This window comes from Vipera ursinii (assembly GCF_947247035.1).
Source record: "Vipera ursinii genome assembly, chromosome: 1".
Taxonomy (NCBI): domain Eukaryota; kingdom Metazoa; phylum Chordata; class Lepidosauria; order Squamata; family Viperidae; genus Vipera; species Vipera ursinii.
This window is the reverse complement of record NC_139512.1, coordinates 284,713,590-284,738,115: the sequence shown is the minus strand read 5'-3', so window position 1 is coordinate 284,738,115 and position 24,526 is coordinate 284,713,590. Positions and strand designations below refer to the sequence as shown.

Here is a 24,526-nt window from a genome sequence, read left to right as displayed (position 1 = left end):
AGCACCCGTGTGATACTCACTAGCCCTGCCCCGTTCTTGCATGGCACAGCACTTTGTTTCTGCACTCCATGGTGCCGCAGCAGCCCATTTTTGCACCTCACGGTGCAGCGGTGCCCCGTTTCCATGCCCTGAGGTATGACAGTGTCCCATTTTCATGCCCCAAGGGGAGCAGAAGCCTGTTTTTGCGCCCTGTGGTGCAGCATCCTGTTTTTGGGACCTGTGGCCATGGCGGTAGTGCAAGTGAGGGGGTCCCGTGGCCTGGTGGCCAGCAGGTCAGGGTCTACTACTGGGGACCCTGCCTTAACAGATACAATGGAGAAGCTGGTCACTGAGGTTCATGGGCCTAGTTAAAAATGGCAGTATAGTAACTAAGAATACTCCGGTTAAAGTCTATAGGCTTTGCTCAACCTTCCTGAGTGGATTATTTTTGTAGAGATGAACATGAAAGGAGACCCCTATGTAACTCTTGGAGGAAAGGTGGGAGCTAAATCTAATTAATAATAATTGTTTATGATGGTGGAGGTAAAGAAAAGAATGAGGGAAGTAAAGGCCCTGAAGCCAGAGACAGTGAGCACAGTGAATATAGAAGCAGAAGCAGGGGGAAAGTTAGATGCCCAAGTTGCTGAGACAAGTGAAAATGGGTCTGTTACTGGATGAAGAGAGCAAGGTAACAAGTAAATTACAAGAGACGGCCATAAGATTTTTTAAAAAAGGATAGAATAAAAAAAATATTTTTGAAGGAAGTTCATGAACGGAACTAGCACTCACTAACAAAGGTTAAGGAGATAAAAAGCATTATCCTTATCTTATGTAGATTGTATACCGGATCATACATACAGAGAAGTTTGGAATACAAGTGCCTCATTCTACATAGTATATTGTGCTATGTAGCATCTTGCCATTTCTTTCTTTCCCAATGACAATTTTTGTAGTTTTTAGGCGCCAAGGCTGCACTCTTGATACATTAGTTAATTGACTGAAACATCATCAAGTTAGGCGTGACTCCAGCTGAATTCATGGATAAATAGTGTCCCACCTCAAGTTGTCTCTAGTAACAGCCTCTGGTTCTTCCAATGAGACCCGTGGAAAAAGTCAGAGTTGGCTGTTTGCCTGTTCCCATTGTAAAACCCTGGTGGGGTAGCATATTAAAAGCAGACGGGATTGATTAGTATAAATAAATACATAAATATTAAATAGATATTTTATGATTTTTTTGTCTTTGAAAAAGTTATAAGAAGTATGGAAATTAGGGTAGCAGAGGAAAGTGATCACATGATGGAATCTTTCAGTAGAACTAAACCAAAGTCTCTTTTTTCTCAAATGACCAATACTTCAGATAAAGAACCTTTATGAGATGAGCACAAATAATTATGTGATTTACTGGGACTCTATGCTTAGCATGAGCTAATCTGCTTCCCTTTAAAAATATTTTTTTAGATGCATGCTCATGAAACAAGGCTTTCTTTTCCAGTCTCCTAGCTGATGCTGCAACTAGGAATTCATTACTTTTATTTTATAGCAGGGGTCCCCAACCCTGGTCCATGGACCGGCACCAGTCTGCTGCATGCCAGAAACTGGGCTGCACAAACAAGCAAAGCCCCATCCACGGGATGCAGGCAGCATGCGAAACCACGTCCCCTCCGGTCCACAGAAAAATCTCTCTCCACAGAACCGGTCCCTGGTGCCCAAAAGTCTGGCAGCTGCTGCTTTATAGCACTCAAAAATGTACTAAGAGATCTCTTAAAAAGTTCTTTCTCATCAATCCGATTCAGTGGTTCTTAAACTGTCATTATTTGGCTAGTTTACATTTTTAGGAACCAAATACAACAATAGTTAACTTAAACAAGATTCACACAAGGCAAGTTTCAATGCATGAGTTGAATGCAACCCATTCTGTTGGAGTACTCAATACAGCACGTCAAAAAAAGGATATGAACAAGGTCATCATCGTCATAGCTACAGACTGCTAGCTGAAGTTGGTCTTCCAAAAATATCAGCTTCTTACTTATTCTTTCACATTTTTCTGTAAAGTCTGTAGAAAGCATATCAAATTCCTGAAAGTAGATAAAAAAAATATGAAAAAGGAAATGGTTGTCATACGTTCTGTTATTACCATAATTGGTGTTTGATAATATTTCTCTGCTCAAAAGCAAATGGAACATTACAGCAGCATGTCTACCCTAAAATACATATCTGAAATGAGGGTATCTAGGAACCTTATGTTAAGGAGGCTATTTCAAAGAGATAATCTCTCAATCTCTCTCTCTCTCTCTCTCTCTCTCTCTCTCTCTCTCTCTCTCTCTCTCTCTCTCTCTCTCTCTCTCTCTCTCTTTCTCTCTCTCTCCACATGCATACTTTCAGCTGATTATGTAAGTCTCTTTGCTGTGCATTGGTTTCATATATAATTGGATCAATGGATTTCTTCCACACTTATCAAGCTGTAATTTATGCAACAGGAGATTAAACCTTAGTTCTTATTAAGGTGGTAAAGTTCTTTCTAGACTATACAGTTTGGTAATTTAGAAAGTGGTGCTTGATATCCAACTAATGCTGCAAGAAATGTCGCTGCAAATTCAATTCCATGGTTGCCACACTAAATTATTATGATAGCTCTGCTCACTGGAACTGTTGAGAGTCTAAGCAATTCTTCCATGTGCCTATGGAAACATAATGTAATTTGTGATTTTGGGAACTATGTCAAAGTATCAATTTTACACCAAACAATCTGAGATTCTGCTTTTTCACATTTAATTATTTTCTGAATTATTAATACAAAACAAGTAGGCTGTCTATAATAGTTTATAGTCTAATTATTATGGTCCATTACACAGATATTCAGACTGGTTTGGGCATGTTTATATACTGTACCTATCAAGCATTATGCACTCTCTTTCTTCCTGATTGATTTGTATTGCTCCCCAAAATGATATAAGTATTTTTCACTGTTCTTTTAACTGGTCTTCCATTTTAAACATAATTGGCAGGAAGGAAGTGAGGAAGGAAGGAAGGAAGGAAGGAAGGAAGGAAGGAAGGAAGGAAGGAAGGAAGGAAGGAAGGAAATAATCTGATTTTGCAGGAGGCACCAATGTTTAGAAAGCAAACTTTTGACATTCAGAATCCCTAAAATGGTCCCTATACAACTTTACAATAATTGTATTTGATTTAATGTTATCCCATAAAATTCTATTAGAGCACGGGTGTTAAACTTGATCACATCACATGATGTATCATGAATCGCAATGTTTTTTGCCTTTGCGGAGCTGGGGTGGGTGGGGCCTGCACATGACACATCCAGCCCACGAGCCACCAATTGGACACCCCTGTATTAGAAGATAGGTTTACATTGGGTGTCAATGTAGCATAAGCTTTTAAAAGCATGGACAATCAGACTGAAGAAGAGGAGGAGAATTTCCATTATCATAAATGTTGAATGAAAAGACAACAATGAACAATTCATCTCTCAAACTGTTAAGTTGTTCTTCGGCATTTATAAGGATTTCGCATATTGAGGGGAGGGGGGAAATACCTGAACAATTTACAAAATTGGGAGCTTTAAGAAAATACCTTGATGACTAGCAAGCTCTATCAACACAGTAAGTGTTGCCCATTTACAGATTTACAAGGCAACCACTCATGAAATCATTTATTTTCTTGAAAACACACATTGCCAAATGGATTGCTAATGATCAAGAAGCATGTACATCTGAAAATCAATGCTGAATAAAGCTATATATTTAGGAATATGATCTATTCACAACTATTATTTGAACTAAATACTGGAAGTTGGTAGGAAAAGGTTTCAGCTAAAGCTCATAAATGCACACTTACCAATGAAAGTAATGAAAATGAGAAACTCCTATCTAATTTCCTCTCTGAGGATTTCACCCAAGTAAAGCCATGATAATTCAAAGTGGGCAATATTTTATTTAAGTATAGAAACTAAGCTGCAATTCCAGTGTTGATTTATCGAGTGCTTTAGCTGAATCTAAGCAAACAGCACCACTATATATGGATATAGGTCAGACTCCCATTGCAATCCCAGTAGAGACAGCCAACACTGATTTGAAAATATTAGTTGCTATAAACAAAATTAGACATTGTGAAAGTTGTGACCTTTTGAAAGTCTGCTATCTTCATATCTTCTCTCTATCTACCAAGTCCAAACCATAATACTTGAGCATACGGTTTAAATCTCAGATTATACAAGCAAATATAAACTATATGCAAATCTCTGCTATCTATGCAGTTTTATGGATGATTTGAGCAACTGGGTGTGTCTTCACCATGAATATATCTACTTTGATCTTTCTTGCTTGCATATTTGCTAAATCAGGTAGAGTTTCTCTCATATGTCATCCAAACCAAAGATAGTGACTCATTACTCATTTACAAACTAAGATTTTAAATCATGGCTTTTTCTCACTCATGAACTCCGGCTTCTTTTGGAGTTACGAATCAGGATCTCTGAATAAAACTGCATCCCATTTAAATCTTTCCTGTTATTATTTTATTTATTTTAAAAATGGTGCTAGCAACAAAGGTACAGAGTGGAAACAAACAAGCTACATGTATAAATGCTTAATTTATATAATCATCTTGTATTCTTGATCAAGCATTTTGTGCAAATTCACCCATTATAGCTCCACTAAGAACTGACAGGAATATAAAATATGGTTTATATACATTCCTTGGAAGAAAAATATGATATACAAGCAAATAAAAAATAAAAATAAAAATGTGTATACTGAAACTGTTATTTCAAATTTAATTAGAAACAAAAAGTAGGCATATTAGGAGAAATAATAATGAACATAGATACATGCACACATACATACCTATCTGTTTTTTAAAAGAAATGCAATTAAAAATATAATGTATAATTAATTATGACCTTGGCCTAGAACAGGGGTAGGCAACCTTGGCTCTTTTATGACTCATGGACTTCAACTCTCAGAGTTGAAATCCACGAGTCATAAAAGAGCCAAGGTTGCCTACCTCTGGCCTAGAATGTGTGACTCATTAGGTTTGGGAAGGGGAATGTTATCCCAGTTTCCTCCTGAATATTATTTCTTCCCGTCTGCTCTCTCTTTCTCTCTCTCTCTCTCTCCCTCCCCCCCACCCCATAATAGTCATTTTGTGTATAAATAGAAGTCCCAAGTCCAGATCAAGAGTGGAAATCCTACTCTTGGTACCACCCACACCATCCTCTGCAAATTAAAATTAACCAAATGCAACCTATTTAATGGAATGTGGAGATTTTTTTCTTGTGGAAGTACTTTTGCTGTCAGAATTTCATATTTTTAATAACTGGAGCTAATCTCCTTTTTAAATCAGAAACATTATTTTATTTATTTCCAAAGTTTGACTGATTTAACCAAAGAAATTAATAGACCAGAGCTGATACAAAATAGAGCATAGCTCAAATGAAAAGGTAAACATTTGTCTTTATGTCACCCCTATCAGTTATCCTCTTTAAAAGCAACATAAAACCTTCTCACTTTAACTTCAAAAATAGGTAACTAAAATGCGTCTCAGCGGGTCCTATGCTTGTTAATATCAATGCAATTTTTTTATCTGCCTGATCTACTAATTATATATAAAAGCTAGTGGCACTGAAACTACAGTATTTTAAATATTTCCCAAGTGGAATTCTGCCACGCAGTCAGTGTATGTTCAAAAAACTTCCTTGTCAGTATGTTAGCCAAATGGCAGTCTAAAACTGTTACTGTTACAAGCAACGACCTGTCATTCTGGAAACTTCTCTAGTCTCTTCTGTTAATTAAAAATAATATTTTTAAACTGAACATTGTGAGGATGTAAAACTCTGCTTCCATGAAGGAGCCTAATATACCTTAGTAAAAATGAATCCCTGTTTTATGAAGATGGCTGGTTTTCAGACCTTCTAAATTTTACAGCATTTATTTATTTAGTTAGTTACTTATAGCTAGTTGGTTGGTTGGTTGACTAGATGCCCATCTTGCTGGGAGATGGCAGAAAAACTTTGTTTATAGCAAAAGGAAGCTGCTATCTTCATTTCACAAAATAAGGGGGGGGTATCCCAGACCAGCTGGCTCCAGGTTACACTTTAATTAGTCCCAATCCTGAAGGTAATTTAATGGCAGAGTGGGTAGAATGGGAGGAAATGACATTAATTTAGGATGGAGGTAGAGTTTAGAAACATATACATAAAAGAATCTGGGGGAAGGAAGGAAGGAAGGAAGGAAGGAAGGAAGGAAGGAAGGAAGGAAGGAAGGAAGGAAGGAAGGAAGGAAGGAAGGAAGGAAGGAAGGAAGGAAGGACATTTGAAGTAGCAGGCCAAGAAGACTCTCCTCATCCCCCATCTGACAGACACTTATGAGGGAGAGGTAAAGGAGCATGGGGCAAGAGGCTTTGGGCAAAAGAGGATGACAGCAAAATGTGGAGCCCACACAACCAGGAAAGAAAAGATTGCTAGGTAAGATAAGAATGCTGAAGAGAAATGTCAGAACAGAAGGAAATGAGGTTAAAGGAAGATAAAAATAATGTATTGAAACTGCCTAGAAACAATATTCTAGAATGAAATAAATATTTGTTGGGAGAGAATGACAAAGAAGAACACAGCCATACACAGAGAGAGAAATGTGAAATGATCAAGCAGAGTTTTGAAACAGTCGAGGGTTACAAGATCAGATAATTATTTATTTTTTATTTTATTTTAATTCCATTTATAACCCGCCCTTCTCCGAAGACTCAGGGCAGCTTACAAGCTTAGCAGTAGCCTTCATTCTATGTATATGCCTGCTTATTAGGGCTTTCACACACACACACACCCAAGCGGCATTATTACAAAGTCAGCTTAATTGCCCCCAACAATCTGGGTCCTCATTTTACCTACCTCGGAAGGATGGAAGGCTGAGTCAACCTTGAGCCTGGTGGGATGCGAACCTGCACTAATTGCAGGCAGCTGGTGTTACTTAAGGAGGCATTAGCCCACTGCTCCACCAAGAGAGTAGCAGAAATCCAAGGAGTTCACTGTTGCTGACTACAGCAAGGTCTGTCTATTAAAGGCTAATAAATGTGCCAGAACACTATTCTTCTGAGAAATCTTTACAATGAGCAAGAAACTACGGTACTCAAGGAACTGATCTGATATTTCTAATAGTTGTGAAAGCTGAGCATAGATAGGAAAGAAGCTATATTCCTTCAAATTATATATTTAAAAAAGGTTTCTATGAGTACTATTGAATGTAATGAAAACCAGTGAATCTGATCTGGGCCAGATAAAAGCTAACTGCTCCCTTGATCAGCAAGATGGTCACATTTTGGGGAAAGGTGACGCAAGCAGATGATGGACTAGGAAAAATCATTATGTTTGACAATGTTTAAAAAAATAGGAAAGGGGGAGACAACAGATAATGCTGATACATTCAAATAAATTATTGGTCATATTGCTTAGGATAGGTTGGGATACTAAGCATTCATCCAGTCCATACATTGTATGTTGCAGATACAATGTCTAGAAGCCATAGCACTTTTACAATACAACTGGCTCAGCCAATCTTACTGTATACATGTTGTACTTTGGTAATAAAGGTTCATTCATTTATTTATTCATTCATTCATTCAAATATAATAAAAAAGGACCAATCAGAGAACCCACAGAACCATCAATAACATTTTTAAAGGGATCCAGTTTACTAGAGAAGAAGAAAACAACAACTCACTACCCTTCCCGGACATCCTGATCAGCAGAGACCACCACAGCAAAGTAGAAACACAAGTGAAAAGCAAGTCCACAGAAAAACCAGCCATTCTAACCAGGTGCTCCACTGCTAAAGCAACAACCCAACCTCCCACAAGAGAAGCTGCATAAGGATTTTATTTAGATGAGTCCAAACACACTGCACCAATCCGGAACAGCACAAAAAGGAAATGGAGCATCTATACAACACATTCCAACAAAATGGATAGCCATGCAACTTTATCAAAAAGTCCCTTACCACTCAACCCAGTACAGCATAACCAACACAAACCCTAAAAAGAATTACAGTGCTATACATACCTCAGAAACCACCAATAGATTACTACAACCATATGGAATCAGCATAGCACACAAACCAACTAAAGCCCTTTAAAACATCCTAAGCAGACCAAAAGTTCCAACCACCCTAGAAGGAAAAAACAGGACAACATACAATGCAAGGACTGCAACAACCACTATGTAGGACAAATAAGCAGAAGTTGGCAGAACACATCCACAAACACCAAATAGCAGTCAGAAGACCTGATGAAAATTCTTTAAGTTCACAACATCTAGACCAGGCATGTCAAACTCACGACGTCACGTGACGTCTTGTGACGTATCGCAACTTTTTACCCATTGCCGGCAATGGGGAGGGCGTGGTTTTGTCGTGATTCATCCGGCCTGTGGGCCAGCAGTTTGACATGCCTGATATAGACAGATTTAACCAGAATATAAACTGACAGCAAACAGCACTCCTTACTAGCACTGATTATGTCACAAATATACTCCTTCATTGGTAGATTTAACCATATTTTCAATTGGGAAATGTGACCATCCTAGACCAAGCCCAGTCCAAAAATGCCAGGGAATTTCTAGAAGCCTGGAACTATTGAAACCATCCATCAATAGACCCATAGACATTAACAACTTCTATAGACTATGCGAAAGCTGTGATCACCCAGCCCACAAAGGAACAAAAAGATCCAAGCGCTTGGATCAGCATAGATTAACTCCAAGGTTAACATCAGACCAACAATCAAGTAAACAATACCCCAATCAAGAAACTGCCAAAGAAGCTAACAGCAAACAGCCCAGCTAAAGAATCTCTTAAGATCACCCCTTCCAACACTGACAGGCAAGCCACTAGAATATAAACTGACAGCAAACTGCACTCTTTTCTAGCAATGATTATGTTACCTAGTTTGGTAATGAAATGTCTGCAAGAAAACAAGTCAGCTCAGAGAGCACCAAAAACCCCTCATATCAACCCTGGGCTACCAATATTCCCCTTTGTGGAATTTTCTACCTATAAGATACAGGCTTATTTGTCTTGTCTAATTGCTTATATAGCATTTTGAATTGCTGAAATGGTGAGTAGGGTTCTTTTTATATTAGGGGTGTCAAACTGCTGGGCCACGGGCCAGATGCATCACGCCAAAACCGCGCAAACCCCATTGCTAGCAAAGGGAAAAAAGTCATGATACGTCGCAACACATCACATGACGTCGTGAGTTTGACACACAAGTCTTATATGATTAAAATAGAAGACCCCTAAGCTAACCAAACTACTGAAAAATACTAACTAGATTTCAAACCTATCAGGTGTAAAACTGGGTAATTTTCTAGGAGGGAAAAGCTTTTTTATAGCTCATTCAAGAAATTATTCATAAATATATGCATGCATGCCAAAAAAATCTTATAATTCCTCATATCTATATAAATCCTTTATTTACTGAACAAGAAGTGAAGTGCTCTAGCAGTATAAACATCGTTCATGTTGTGGTTTATAAATCTTATGTTAAGAAAAACATTTTGAATACAGGTGAAACTCGAAAAATTAGAATATCGTGCAAAAGTTCATTTATTTCAGTAATGCAACTTAAAAGGGGAAACTAATATATGAGATAGACACATTACATGCAAAGCAAGATAGTTCAAGCCGTGATTTGTCATAATTGTGATGATTATGGCGTACAGCTCATGAAAACCCCAAATCCACAATCTCAGAAAATTAGAATATTACATGCAATCAATAAGGAGTGTACATAGAACAATATCGGACCTCTGAAAAGTATAAGCATGCATATGTACTCAGTACTTGGTTTGGGCCCCTTTTGCAGCAATTACTGCCTCAATGCGGCATGGCATGGAAGCTATCAGCCTGTGGCACTGCTGAGGTGTTAGGGAAGACCAGGATGCTTCAATAGCGGCCTTCAGCTCTTCTGCATTGTTCAGTCTCATGTCTCTCATCTTTCTCTTGGCAATGCCCCATAGATTCTCTATGGGGTTCAGGTCAGGTGAGTTTGCTGGCCAATCATGCACAGTAATCCCACAGTCATTGTACCAGGTTTTGGTGCTTTGGGCAATGTGGGCAGGTGCCAAGTCCTGCTGGAAAATGAAGTCAGCATCCCCATAAAGCTCATCTGCGGAAGGAAGCATGAAGTGCTCCAAAATCTCCTGGTAGACGGCTGTGTTGACCCTGGACTTAATGAAGCACAGTGGACCAACAGCAGCAGATGACATGGCTCCCCAAATCAACACAGACTGTGGAAACTTCACACTGGACTTCAAGCATCTTGCAGTGTGTGCCTCTCCATTCTTCCTCCAGACTCTGGGTCCTTGGTTTCCAAATGAGATGCAAAAGTTGCTCTCATCAGAAAAGAGGACTTTGGACCACTGAGCAACAGACCAGGTCTGTTTTTTTTTAGCCCAGGTAAGACGCTTCTGATGTTGTTTGTTGTTCAGGAGCGGCTTGACAAGAGGAATACGACATTTGAAGCCCATGTCCAGGATCCGTCTGTGTGTGGTGGCTCTTGATGCACTGACTCCAGCCTCAGTCCACTCCTTGTGAAAGTCCCCAACACTTTTGAATGGCCTTTTCCTGACAATCCTCTCCAGGCTGCGGTCATCCCTGGCTGCTTCTGCACCCTTTTCTTCCACCCTTTTCCCTTCCACATAACTTTCTATTAATGTGCTTTGATACAGCACTTTGGGAACATCCAACTTCTTTTGCAATTACCTTTTGAGGCTTTCCCTCCTTATGGAGGGTGTCAATGATGGTTTTCTGCACAACTGTCAGGTCAGCAGTCTTCCCCATGATTGTGATTCCTACTGAACCAGACTGAGAGACCATTTAAAGGCTCAGGAACCCTTTGCAGGTGTTAAGGCTTAATTAGCTGATTAGAGTGGGACAATTTGAGCCTAGAATATTGCACCTTTTCACAATATTCTAATTTTCTGAAATTGTGGATTTGGGGTTTTCATGAGCTGTAAGCCATAATCATCACAATTATGACAAATCACGGCTTGAACTATCTTGCTTTGCATGTAATGAGTCTATCTCATATATTAGTTTCCCCTTTTAAGTTGCATTACTGAAATAAATGAACTTTTGCACGATATTCTAATTTTTTGAGTTTCACCTGTATAAGGAGCCTCTCCCAGAAAAGTTAAGCAGATTTCCTATTTATGATAAAATTTATTTGTGTCTGTTCAGTGTCACATATATTACAGTGTGACAGTCCAGTTTGTTTTCTGATGGGACTTCACAGTTTCCTTTAGGCTTCTGAGCACCCCTACTGCTTTTGATGAGCATCATAAGTGGGGTGCAATTTTACTTCCTGGAGACCATATGCTATATCTCCAAGTGTCTGAGACAGCCTCTGTTCTCTTGGCAACTGTCACTGCTAATGGCTGGGCATTACCTATGAACAATTATCTATTTTTTTCTGGAAAAGGTGCTTCCATTATTTGGAGAAGAGATTGTATTATTGTCTTATAATTCAGCAAATTCAGACATATTGATCCTCGCATGCCTTGGTCTTCTCACTTTAATTTTCTTGTATAATTTAATTACTTTTACCCTGAATATTTTACTCCTTATATTACACCTTTCCACAATGAGAACAGATGAGCTTATTTCAGTATGAGTAGACTATCAAGTAAAAAAACAAAAAAACACGTGTGTTCTCATCCTACCACTGAACAAACATTTTATTGATTCTAAGGAAATATCATTTCATGCTGACCTTCCTGTTTATACATGCTCACGGAATCAGTGAAAAAATATTTTTCTAGTTGAGTATACTAAGTATAGAGCATCTTAGTATTTATGAATGTAGGTAACAAGCATTTATTTATACTGAAGTTAGGGAATGTAAGCTGTATGAGAGTATTTATGAATGTAACGGGGGGAAATTCTCCAAATATGCCATTTGTAGCTTAATATGGCTTTCTGGACCATTAAAATTATTTAACAAAGTCATTGAAGAATAAAACTATTTAAGAAAATAGTAATTAGATAGCAATAAATAATTTTAACACAGTTATTAACATCAGAAGGGATGCGGTGGCTCAGTGGGTTAAGACGCTGAGCTTGTCGATCAGATGGTCGGCAGTTTGGCGGGTCGAATCCCGAGTGCCGCGTAACAGAGTGAGCGCCTGCCCTACGTTCTCCTACAAATGGACCTTGAGCTTGTTTGGAGGTTCTAGCAGGGGAGCGCAGCTATCGTATACCCTTGACCGAAGATCGGTACACTCCTTCTATCTGGGATGGTCGTCCTCTTCCACCGAGCGCGCAGCTTCGGGAGGGACGCACATGGAGCAGTGAGGGAGGAAGGGGACACCCGCCTAGCCAGCCAGATCAGCCGAATCAACCCTGGCGATCAATGGGGTGACAGATGATTTTTATTCGAAATTATATACTAAAGAGGAAATTAATGTAAAAGATATTGATATATACTTGGAGAATGCTAGCATCCCAGTTCTTACGCAAGTACAAAAAGAGGGGATTAATCAATTGATTACAGAAGAAGAAATTCTTACAGCAATTAAAGAACTGAAGGTGGATAAAGCGCCGGGTACGGATGGCTTGACTGCGGCCTATTACAAAAATTTACAATTTGAGATGATAAAGCCGTTAAAGGAACTGTTTCAGACAATTCAGAGGGGGGGAAAGGTGCCACCGTCTTGGAGAACAGCTTTTATCTCTTTGATTCCGAAGGAAGACCAGGATGCTACTCAAGTTAAAAATTATAGACCGATATCGCTTTTAAATACAGATTATAAGATATTTGCTAAGGTTTTGGCTAATAGACTGATGAGGGTTCTGCAACAGGTGATTCATGGGGATCAAACGGGGTTTATTAGTGGTAGGCAAATGAAAAATAATGTGAGACATATAGTTGATGTGTTAGAGTTTTTGGAAAGGCACAACCAGATCTCTGCAGCGCTAATCTTTTTAGATGCTGAAAAGGCCTTTGATCAATTGAATTGGCAATTTTTGTTGAAAGTTTTAGATAAAATGGACTTTGGGGAAAAATTTTTACAGCCGATTAGGGCATTATATCAAAAACAAACTGCCCGCATTATAGTTAACAATAGCTTGACAGCAGCATGTAATATTGAGAAGGGCACAAGGCAAGGGTGTCCGTTATCGCCCTTGTTATTTGTGTTAACATTAGAGATACTATTGGTTAAGATTCGGAGTTCGGAAAAAATTAAGGGGATACAAGTTGGAGATCAGGATTATAGATTGAGAGCATTTGCAGATGATCTGGTTGTTACAGTGACCCAGCCAGAGAACTCTGTTGTGGACCTGATGGAGATAATAACACAATATGGGAAGGTTTCTGGATTTAAAGTAAATACACAGAAAACTAAAATTTTGGCTAGAAATATGACAACTTCACAGAAGGCTCTCTTAGAAGGATTAACTGGATTTGAGATTGTTAAGAGGGTTAAATATTTGGGGGTGATTTTGTTGCCCTCTAATACAAAGCTATATAAAAATAATTATGAAAAACTATGGGGGAAAATTCAAAAAGAATTGGAGAGTTGGCAAAAATTGCAATTGTCTTTGTTGGGACGGATTGCAGCAGTGAAAATGAATGTCCTGCCCAAGTTTTTATTTTTGTTTCAAATGATACCGATTCTTAAGAAAGATTCTAATTTGGAGGAATGGCAGCGTGGTATCAATAAATTTGTGTGGGCAGGGAAAAAGCCACGAGTTAAACTTAAGATTATGCAGGATACTCGTGAGAGAGGTGGCCTTAAATTGCCTAATTTTAAATTATATTATGAAGCTGCTGCATTAGTAGGAATAAGCGATTGGATTAATTTGACGCAATTGAGGTTATTAAATCTTGAGGGCCATGATTTGTTGTTTGGCTGGCATGCATATTTGTTGTATGATAAGAAGGTAGATACTGTGTTTAGGATGCATATTTTAAGACAGGCATTGCTGAGAGTCTGGAAGAAGTATAGACATAAGCTAAGCAGCAAGATACCATTGTGGGCAATTCCAAAACACGCAATAGAAAATATACATGCTGGTTTCAAACATGATGTGACTACGTACAAGGAAATTTTAAGCTTGGAAAGGAATGTTTGGTGTTTGAAATCATATAGCCTCTTGCGAGAAGAGAAGGTTGTTCAAACTTGGTTTCAATATATTCAATTACAGGCCAGGTGGAAAGAAGACCAGAAAAATGGATTTACAATGACTGATGAAAATTTGATAAAGCAGATTAGAAATCAGGGACCAGCACATATTAAACGGATATATCTTGCATTGATAGAGATTGACTCGGAAACAGAGCTTGTTAAGGATTGTATGATTAAATGGGCCCAAAATATCCAGGAAGTTATTACAATGGACACGTGGGAAAAGATCTGGGTGAGGAACGTAAAATTTACTCAAGCTCAAAATTTAAGAGATAATTTTTACAAAATGTTTTATAGATGGCATCTAGATCCTAAAAAGCTTGCAAGTATGTATCCGAATTATCAGCCTAAATGTTGGAGGTGCGGTGATGAAGATGCAACATATTTTCACATATGGTGGACATGTAAGAAGGTTAAGGTTTTTTGGATAAAAGTCTGGTGGAATATGCAGAAGATTTTTAAACGGAGGATAAAGTTTTGTCCGCAATTTTTTTTGTTGGGAATAATTGTTGATGCTACAGTTGTGGACTCTAAGTTGATGTTGAACTTAGTTACGGCAGCAAGACTTTTGATAGGTCAATATTGGAAGAAAGAGGAACTGCCGACCATAGAAGAGTGGACTTTAAAGGTTTCCGACCTGGCAGAGATGGCGAAGATTTTGGCCTATTTGAAAGATCATTCGCAAGAACGTTACATTATGGAATGGAGAAAATGGATTGAGTTTATCCAGAACAAGTATAGGGTTAAGAAGTTTTATGTAGCATTCGAATAAGTCTTCTTTCGTTTTCTTTTTTCTTTTTCTATTTTAGTTTTTTATATATATTTAATATTGCTAAGGTTTGTTTTATCCTATATAAGTTAGAGAGTGATGGATTTTAGAATTTATAGTTGTTAGTATATGGTTGTTTATGATTGCTTTTTTTTATATATACCTTGTATTTAGCTCTGGGAAGTCGGGGGGGGAGGGGGGGAGGGGGGGAGGTAGGGGGGCAGGAGGGAGGGGGGGAGGGGGGGGTGGGGGGGGACGAGGGAGGGGGAAGGGGTTTTTTTTAAAGGAAAACTGTATTTTAAAACTTTTCAATAAAAAAAAAACAGAGTGAGCGCCTGTTACTTGTCCCAGCTTCTGCCAACCTAGCAGTTCGAAAGCACATAAAAATGCAAGTTGAAAAATAGGGACCACCACGGTGGGAAGGTAACAGCATTCCGTGCGCCTTTGGCGTCTAGTCATGCTGGCCACATGACCACGGAGACGTCCTCGGACAAGCGCTGGCTCTTCGGCTTTGAAACGGAGATGAGCACCGGCCCCTAGAGTCGGAAACGACTAGCATGCATGTGCGGGGGAACCTTTACCTTTACCTTTACCTAACATCAGTAGCAAGTGTACCATCCTACTTTAGCAAGAAAAATGCATGCTACCATTAGAGATGTAAAATATCACACTTTTCAATAGCAACAAAAAACCATTTCTCCCAATCCTGGTTGATCTTTATATATAGCTAGGATCAAACATCTTCATTACTATTAAGTTTGTGAGCTGATGATTAAAAAGCACAATAAAATACATCTTGGTTGTGAACTTGTTTTTTTTCTTACAAACATTTCATTACCCAAACTAGGTAACATCATCAACAACATCTTGTTGTTCTGAGAAAATCTGCCTCAATCTATTTCAGATCTACACTAGGATTATATTTACACTCCTAGGCTGATAAAATGTGTAACTATATTGAAGAATAGGAAAAATGACAGGAACTTTCCAAACAGACGTACAGTACATTATTCTCACCTAAATGAGAGTTTTTCACATATTTACAAAATACAGAACCTGATACTTAAAAAACTAAAACTATTTTTTTTTAAAAATAGAACCACCAGGACCCCTGATCAAGTGACAAAACTCTAAAGATAGAAAATTGACTGCATTCAAGTAATTATTTTTTTGTCCATAATCAAATTCTTATAGTAACCTAGAGTTATTCAGGGGGAAAAAATGGAAAACTCCTGCTCTAAATTACAGTGCTTTGATATTACATTTAAGTAAATAATTTTGCTTATTTCTAATATATATAGATAACAAATTATACATTTTAACAAATTATACATTTTAACAAATTATAAGTTTAACAAATTATGCAGACATTTCTGTATAGAGATTTTTATAGTTCTTTAACTGTCTTATTCTCTCCCTTCCTGATTCACATACTGTAGGTGTTCCTATTAGATTACGGGTGTCAAACTTGCCACATCATGTGATGTGTCGCGACATATCCCAACTTTTTTTGCATTGCCGGAGCTGGGGTGGGCGCAGCAGTTTGACACCCCTGTATTAGATTGTTAGCTGCAGAATGTTCCTACAGCTGTGGCCACATAAGACACCAGCAATGTTCAACAATCATTACAACTTCCTGCCTTCCTAAATCTTCTTTCTTTGTATATAGCTATATGTTCGTCAAAAGGTCTCAGGTGTCTTAATTAGGCAGGAAGTTTTTTTTGAGATCTAGGATACCATTTTTCTAGTGCTGCCAAGAAGAAAACTTGAGATCATTTTATTATACTTGTATCTATCAATTTGTCTCATCCTGCCATGAACCACTCATGTCAATTTATCTAAGTACAAGTGGCTTGAGATTGTGCTGGAATAACAAGATCTGATTTGTTTGTTCAGAAAAATAATAATGGGTTATCCTATGCATAATTAAAACAGAATGGAAACACAACAAAACAAGTTAAGAAATACCAATTTCTATTATGTTCATTTTATCTGAATTTTCTAGTTATTTCCAGCACTAATAAATTGGAATTGGTCAACAGGAAGAATATCCTCAGGAAAGGTAGTGTTGCATTGTACTGTACTGTACTGAAGTTAAAAATCTTAATACACTATCCCAAGTCAAGTCCTTTTCAAGGAGGTACTGTATGTAATCATGATCCACAGTATGACTATGCTTAACAGATCATTAAATGCTCAACTCCCTTTATAATGCAGTGGTACCTTGATAGTCATCATTAATTGGTTCCAGGAGGCATGAAGAGTACCAAAAATTTTTTGAGTACCAAACATTTTTTCCCCATAAGGAATAATGTAGTGAGTCGTAAGACAGCTGACACTGTCCAGCTTGTGCATTGAGTACTAAACAAATGACAGGTACAGGGACAAACTTTTTGCAGTCAAAATGCACTGAGTACCAAATTCAATGAGTTTCAAAGCAATTGAGTACCAAGGCACCACTGTATAGGATTTCTCTTCTTTTCCTCTTCATAAAGAAAGCAAAACATAGAGTCTCAATACAATTCTTTGTACTATAAATACAGAATTCAATTAATTTTAAAATAGAAGTACATGATTTTCTAAAGACTTTGCCCTTCATATACCGTATATCAAATCCCAGGTCTAGAGGCTATGTTAATCTATAGCAGGAGTCTTCAAACTTGGCCCTTTTAAGACTTGTGGACTTCAACTCTCAGAATTCCTCAGCCATAATAATACTGGTATCAGGATAACATTCTGTTTTGTGGACACTCAAATATTGTATAAATTTCCTAGATTATATAGATTAGATTATGGTTTCCTGCCCCTTCATGGATTACTGCCTTGTTGTGGTGAAGGGGCTTGCGTAATTCAATGAAGCTATGAGCTATGCCATGCAGGGCCACCCAAGACGGACAGGTCATAGCAGAGAGTTCTGACAAAACGTGATCCACTGGAGAAGGAAATGGCAAACCACTCCAGTATCTTTGCCATGAAAACCCTATGGACAGTACCAACAGGAAAAAAGATATGACACTGGAAGATGAGCCCCTCAGGTTGGAAGGCATCCAATATGCTACTGGGGAAGAGCAGAGGGCTAGTACTAGTAGCGCCAGAAAGAATGAAGCGACTGGGCCAAAGCCGAAAGGATGCTCAGCTGTGGATGTGTCTGGTGGTGAAAGGAAAGTCCAATGCTGTAAAGATTTTTTCTCCATAGGAACCTGGAATGTAAGATCCATGAATCAAGGAAAGCTGGACGTGGTCAAACAAGAGATGACAAGACTGAACATCGACATCTTAGGTATCAGTGAACTAAAATAGACAGGAATGGGTGAATTTAATTCAGATGACCATCAGGTATACTACTGTGGGCAAGAATCCTTCAGAAGAAATGGAGTAACCTTCATAGTCAATAAAAGAGTAAGAAAAGCAATACTGGGATACAATCCTCAAAATGACAGAATGACCTCAGTTCGAATCCAAGGCAAACCATTCAGTATCACAGTAATCCAAGTCTATGCCCCAACCATCAGTGCTGAAGAGGATGAAATTGACTGTTTCTATTTATTTATTTATTTATTTATTTATTTATTTATTTATTTATTTATTTATTTATTTGATTTATATACCACCCTTCTCCCGGAGGACTCAGGGCGGTGTACAGGGCAATAAAATAAGAATACATTAGATAAATAATTTTAAAACCCAAATCCATCAGGCTAGGCCGGCTTGTTCGAATAAATAGGTTTTTAGATCACGCCGGAAGGAGCAAAGGTCGGGGGCCATCCGGAGTTCAGCTGATAAGCAGTTCCAAAGGATTGGTGCACCCACCGAGAATGCTCTCCCCCTGGGGGTCACCAGCCGACATTCTCTGACCGGTGGTACCCTGAGGAGGCCCTCTCTGTGGGAACGTACAGGACGGAGGGACGTTGACACCGGCAGTAGGTGCTCCCGTAGGTAAGCCCTATGAAGCCCTACAGCACCTAACACCAAAAAATGATGGTCTTATCATCATGGGGGATTGGAATGCTAAAGTAGGAAGCCAAAAGATAACTGGAATAACAGGCAAGTTTGGCCTTGGAGTACAAAATGAAGCAGGGCACAGGCTGATAGAATTTTGTCAAGAGAATACGATGGTCATAGCAAACACTCTTTTTCAACAACCCAAGAGACAGCTCTACACATAGACATCACCAGACGGTCAACACAGAAATCAGATTGACTATATGCTCTGCGGCCAAAGATGGAGAAGCTCTATACAGTCAGTAAAAACAAGACCAGGAGCTGACTGTTGCTCAGACCATGAGCTTCTTGTTGCAAAGTTTAGGCTTAAACTGAAGAAAGTAGGCAAAAGCACTAGGCCTCTCAGGTATGAATTAAATCATATCCCTGTTGAATATACAGTAGAGGTGACAAATAGATTTAAGGAATTAGATCTGATAGACAGAGTGCCTGAAGAACTATGGACAGAGGTTCACAACATTGTACAACAGGTAGCAAGCAAAACCATCCCAAAGAAAAAGAAATGCAAGAAAGCAAAATGGTTGTCTGAGGAAGCTTTGCAAATAGCTGAGGAAAGGAGGGAAGCAAAAGGCAAGGGAGAAAAAGAAAGATACGCCCAATTGAATGCAGAATTCCAGAGAATAGCTAGAAGAGATTAGAATGCCCTTAAATGAACAGTGCAAAGAAATAGAAGAAACCAATAAAATAGGGAGGACCAGAGATCTTTTCAAGAAAATGGGAGAGATGAAGGGAACGTTTCATGCAAAAATGGGCATGATAAAGGACCAAAATGGCAGGGACCTAACAGAGGCAGAAGAGATTAAGAAGAGGTGGCAAAATTACACAGAAGAACTATACAAGAATGAGCTTAACGTCCCTGATAATCACAATGAGGTGGTCACTGACCTCAAGCCAGACATCCTAGAATGTGAAGTGAAGAGGGCCTTAGAAAAGCTGAGCAACAACAAAGCTAGTGGAGGTGACAGTATTCCAGCTGAGCTATTCAAAATCTTAAAAGACGATGCAGTAAAAGTGCTACACTCAATTTGCCAGCAAATTTGGAAAACTCAACAGTGGCCACAGGATTGGAAAAGATCAGTAAACATTCCAATTCCAAAGAAAGAAAGTGCCAAAGAATGTTCAAACTATCGCACCATTGCACTCATTTCTCATGCTAGTAAAGTTATGCTTAAAATCCTACAAGCTAGACTCCAGCAGTATGTGGATCGAGAACTACCAGAAGTACAGGCAGGATTTCGAAGAGGCAGAGGAACTAGAGATCAAATTGCCAACATATGCTGGATCATGGAGAAAGCTAGAGAGTTCCAGAAAAACATCTACTTCTGCTTCATTGACTATGCTAAAGCCTTTGATTGTGTGGATCATAACAAACTGTGGCAAGTTCGTAAAGAGATGGGCATACCAGACCATCTTATTTGTCTCTTGAGAAACCTATATGTGGGCCAAGAAGCAACAGTGAGAACTGGACACGGAAGCACTGATTGGTTCAAAATTGGGAAAGGAGTCCGGCAAGGCTGTATACTGTCGTCCTGCCTATTTAACTTATATGCAGAGCACATCATGAGAAAGGCAGGGTTAAATGAATCAAAAGTTGGAATTAAGATTGCCGGAAGAAATATCAACAACCTAAGATATGCAGATGATACCACTCTAATGGCAGAAAGTGAAGAAGAACTAAAGAGCCTCTTGTTGCATGTGAAGAAGGAGAGTGCAAAAGTTGGGTTGAAACTTAACATTTAAAAAACCAAGATCACTGCAGATGGGGACTGTAGCCAAGAAATTAAAAGACGCTTGCTCCTGGGGAGGAAAGCCATGGCAAATCTAGACAGCACACTAAAAATCAGAGACATCACCCTGTCAACAAAAGTGCGTATAGTCAAGGCTATGGTCTTCCCAGTTGCAATGTATGGCAGTAAAAGTTGGACCATAAAAAGGCTGAGCGCCAAAGAATTGAGGCCTTTGAACTATGGTGCTGGAGAAGACTCCTGTGAGTCCCTTGGACTTCAAGGCGATCAAACCGGTCAGTCCTAGAGGAGATCAACCCTGACTGCTCTTTAGAAGGCCAGATCCTAAAGATAAAACTCAAATACTTTGGCCACCTAATGAGAAGGAAGGACTCACTGGAGAAGAGCCTAATGCTGGGAAAAATTGAGGGCAAGAGAAGAAGGGGACAACAGAGAATGAGGTGGCTGGATGGAGTCACTGAAGCAGTAGGTGCGAGCTTAAATGGACTCCAGAAGATGGTAGAGGACAGGAAGGCCTGGAGGAACATTGTCCATAGGGTCGCGATGGGTTGGACACGACTTCGCAGCTAACAACAACAACATGGTTTCCTGCTTCTTTATGGCACGAGATTGAAGGAAGCCATGTAACAGAGGTTTTATGGCCTAAAGAGACTTCTTTTCACTTAGTGAAATGGGAATTGTTAAATAATCATTATATTTTTCATTAGCTAACATCAACAAAATAAACTTTTGCAGTATATCTTAATTAAAATTTAGTTTTTTTAAAAAAATAAAAATAAAATGGAAACAGTACCTTCCATTTTGGTTATCTCTTCTATTTCTATCTGTATTGCAAAATGCCAAAAATGATTGCCAATGGGACAAATTAATTCCCAATAATGGGGGAAGAATATTTTCCCATTTCCACAAAAATTCTGTGGAGGATTAATTTTAGTAAAACCTCCCATTTTGTGGTTTATCAGATTCTAAATGTCTTGGATAGGCACTATTCCCAGTACAGTATGTCCTTTTTTGGGCAAATGTTTCTTTTAATTTTTTTTCAGCTTCTCAGTTTTGCAAACCTGCAAATTATAAATAGAATGAGGGAGAAGGAAATTGGCTCACCTTAGGGAAAAAAGTCAAATTCCCTAGCATTAATTCTCCATCCTTCATAATTAACAGATGCTAGCTATCAAAACAGAATAAAATATGCTGGTAGATTCTAATTATAATTCCAAATTAGTTGAAGATATTTTTTGTACAATTTTAACATATCTACGAATTTTCATGCAGTTTTTGCCACAAATGTACATATTTGTAATTTTACCTAATATACAGGTTTTGCCAGCAATTTCCCCTAATGCAAAATTTTTGGTAGACTATTGGCATGCATTATTTGTAGGTATATATGCATGTGAGATTTCTCTAATATTAGTGGTTATTTTATCTTGAATTGACATGGTATTGCAGTTTGGCCACCTATGAAGTTGCAATTAAGTGTGATTATTATAATTATGTTTCCATTATTCAAAAATGTGAAATTATCTAAGTTTCTGTACAAATACAAACTAAACAATTTGTCCCTTATTCCTTCTCCAACCCTGTATCTCTGCAAAAGCAGTGACTGCAACATTTAAAACGTTTTTAAAGGTGCACTACAGTTTCCTACAGATGTTGTCAGGAAGTATCTATATGTAAAATCACAAGAACATGTCAAGTTTATATCATCTTTTTGCATTTTTAGACTTTCTTCTCATGGACATGCTCCTTTAGATTCCTCAGGGATTCCTTGGAAAGCATTGTTAAGGATGGGTAATGATCGTGAAAAAGAGTCAAAACATTTCTCATTAGAAAGTAAAATATTTAGACAAAAATGAATATTTAATGGGCAGGGAATCATGTTCATCTTCAAATTTCTGGAACCATTCTCTTACAGCCTCTAAATGAGAAAGTCAAGCAGAATATCAAGGACTTTTGCAAGGGGAATAATTAATTATCTAATCATAAAGTGCCTGATTTTAGGATATCGGTTCATGGAGACAGGGAAATCTTAGAATGTTCTCAACATAAGATGAACCCTCAGTACAAAATAAACTGATGCATCCATATTGGAGAGCTCATGTCACGTATATATGCTATACTGTACATCCTCTACAAAATATCGTGATCCGGAAAAAGATCGTGGAAAAATGGAAATGGGAAATGTGCAACATATATATCCTTCTATGTACATTTTTTTTATCTTTAGTATAAAACACGCCCAGCTTTTTCATGTGATGGCAATCAAAGCACTTGGAAAGGTTACAATCCCCCAGCACGACTTCTCTAGTCCCTGCAATTAGTAGGTGTTAACTATACACAGAGATATGTACTCTGCAGGAGATCCTGACTGCAGATTTCCACCACCTGTCTAATTAGATTTCTGGGATCCAAATGCATGCATATAATTTTTCATTATCTAAGAATGGCAAATTAGTTATCCTATCATATTATGAAGATAGAAACTAAGCACACTGAAATGATATCAGCGACGTAATTATTCTCAGAAATAAAGCTGTTCAGGTCAAACCTGAAGCAAATTCTTTCTGAGAAGCTTTTCAGAAAGATGCCAGCCTCCTCTATACAGAAGAAAATTTTAAGATAGAAAATACTCTGAACCAACCCAACTGCCCGAAATGAACTTTTTCTGAGGTACGTATTGTCCCAAAGAAATGTGTAATTTCGTCATTCCTGAATGGGTGATCTTTTTCTCTTGAAAGGAACGAGGGACAAAACGTAAGAACCAGACATGTATCTCTGGTCTTTAGAGGGTTTATTTGTTGCAGGAATTCATACTTTCAAATTGATTTAGAAGACATGCTTTGGACCTTGTGCAAGCACAACAGCTCTCTGCTATTTATTGAATGCAGCCTGAGGTGTTTTTTTTAAGCTTCTACCGGTACATGAGCTTGAATAAAGGTGCCATTGGAGTCATCCTGCTTTCATCGATATAGTTTAGGACAGGGGTAGACAACCTCAGCTCTTTTATGACTCATGGACTTCTGGGAGTTGAAGTCCATGAGTCATAAAAGAGCCAAGGTTGCCTACCCCTGGTTTAGGAGAAAGATGTTGTGCTTGCACATGTAGGAAGTCTGAAGTACTAGTTTTGAATCATTTAAAGAAGATTAATTGTTCTTGAATAAGAAAGAAACATATTAGCTGGGTCACACATAATTCTAAACTATAATGAATGAGTTTTCATATGCTAGGTCCTAAGCAAAATACACTACAGCTTTACACTACAGTATTAAGGCCATTCTGAATAGGTCTACTTATGATTGCAAAATCAGACACTTTATTTTATATTCAATACTGATCCGCTTCTTCTCTACCTCACTTTACCAGGAATCACAGACCACAAAAACCTCCTTGGAAAACCCAACTCCTGTTATCTTCTCCTGTTTTTGGCTCCCAGAATGCTTGCAATGTGTTCTTTCATGTTCCATCAGTTGTTGTTGTTGTTAGTTGCAAAGTCATGTCCAACCCATCGCGACCCCATGGACAACGTTCCTCCAGGCCTTCCTGTCCTCTACCCTCTTCTGGAGTCCATTTAGGCTCACGCCTACTGCTTCAGTGACTCCATCCAGCCACCTCATTCTCTGTCGTCTCTTTCTTCTCTTGCCCTCAACATTTCCCACCATTAGGTTCTTCTCCAGTGAGTCCTTCCTTCTCATTAGGTGGCCAAAGTATTTGAGTTTCAACTTCAGGATCTGGCCTTCGAAAGAGCAGTCAGGGTTGATCTCCTCTAGGACTGACTGGTTTGATCACCTTGCAGTCCAAGGGACTCGCAGGAGTCTTCTCCAGCACCAGAGTTCAAAGGTTCCA

The 24,526-nt window shown here is 38.6% G+C and overlaps 1 protein-coding gene across 1 annotated transcript in view; it reads right to left on the bottom strand.

Moving 5' to 3' along the window:
- DISC1 (DISC1 scaffold protein) overlaps positions 1–24,526 on the bottom strand; it is a gene marked incomplete at both ends in the record, with an annotated part of 171,200 nt that overhangs the window by 7,734 nt on the left and 138,940 nt on the right. Inside the window, one exon of the mRNA XM_083350198.1 lies at positions 1,938–2,054. Within this exon, the coding sequence (XP_083206324.1) occupies positions 1,938–2,054 (117 nt within the window). The remainder of the gene's footprint in view (positions 1–1,937; positions 2,055–24,526) is intronic.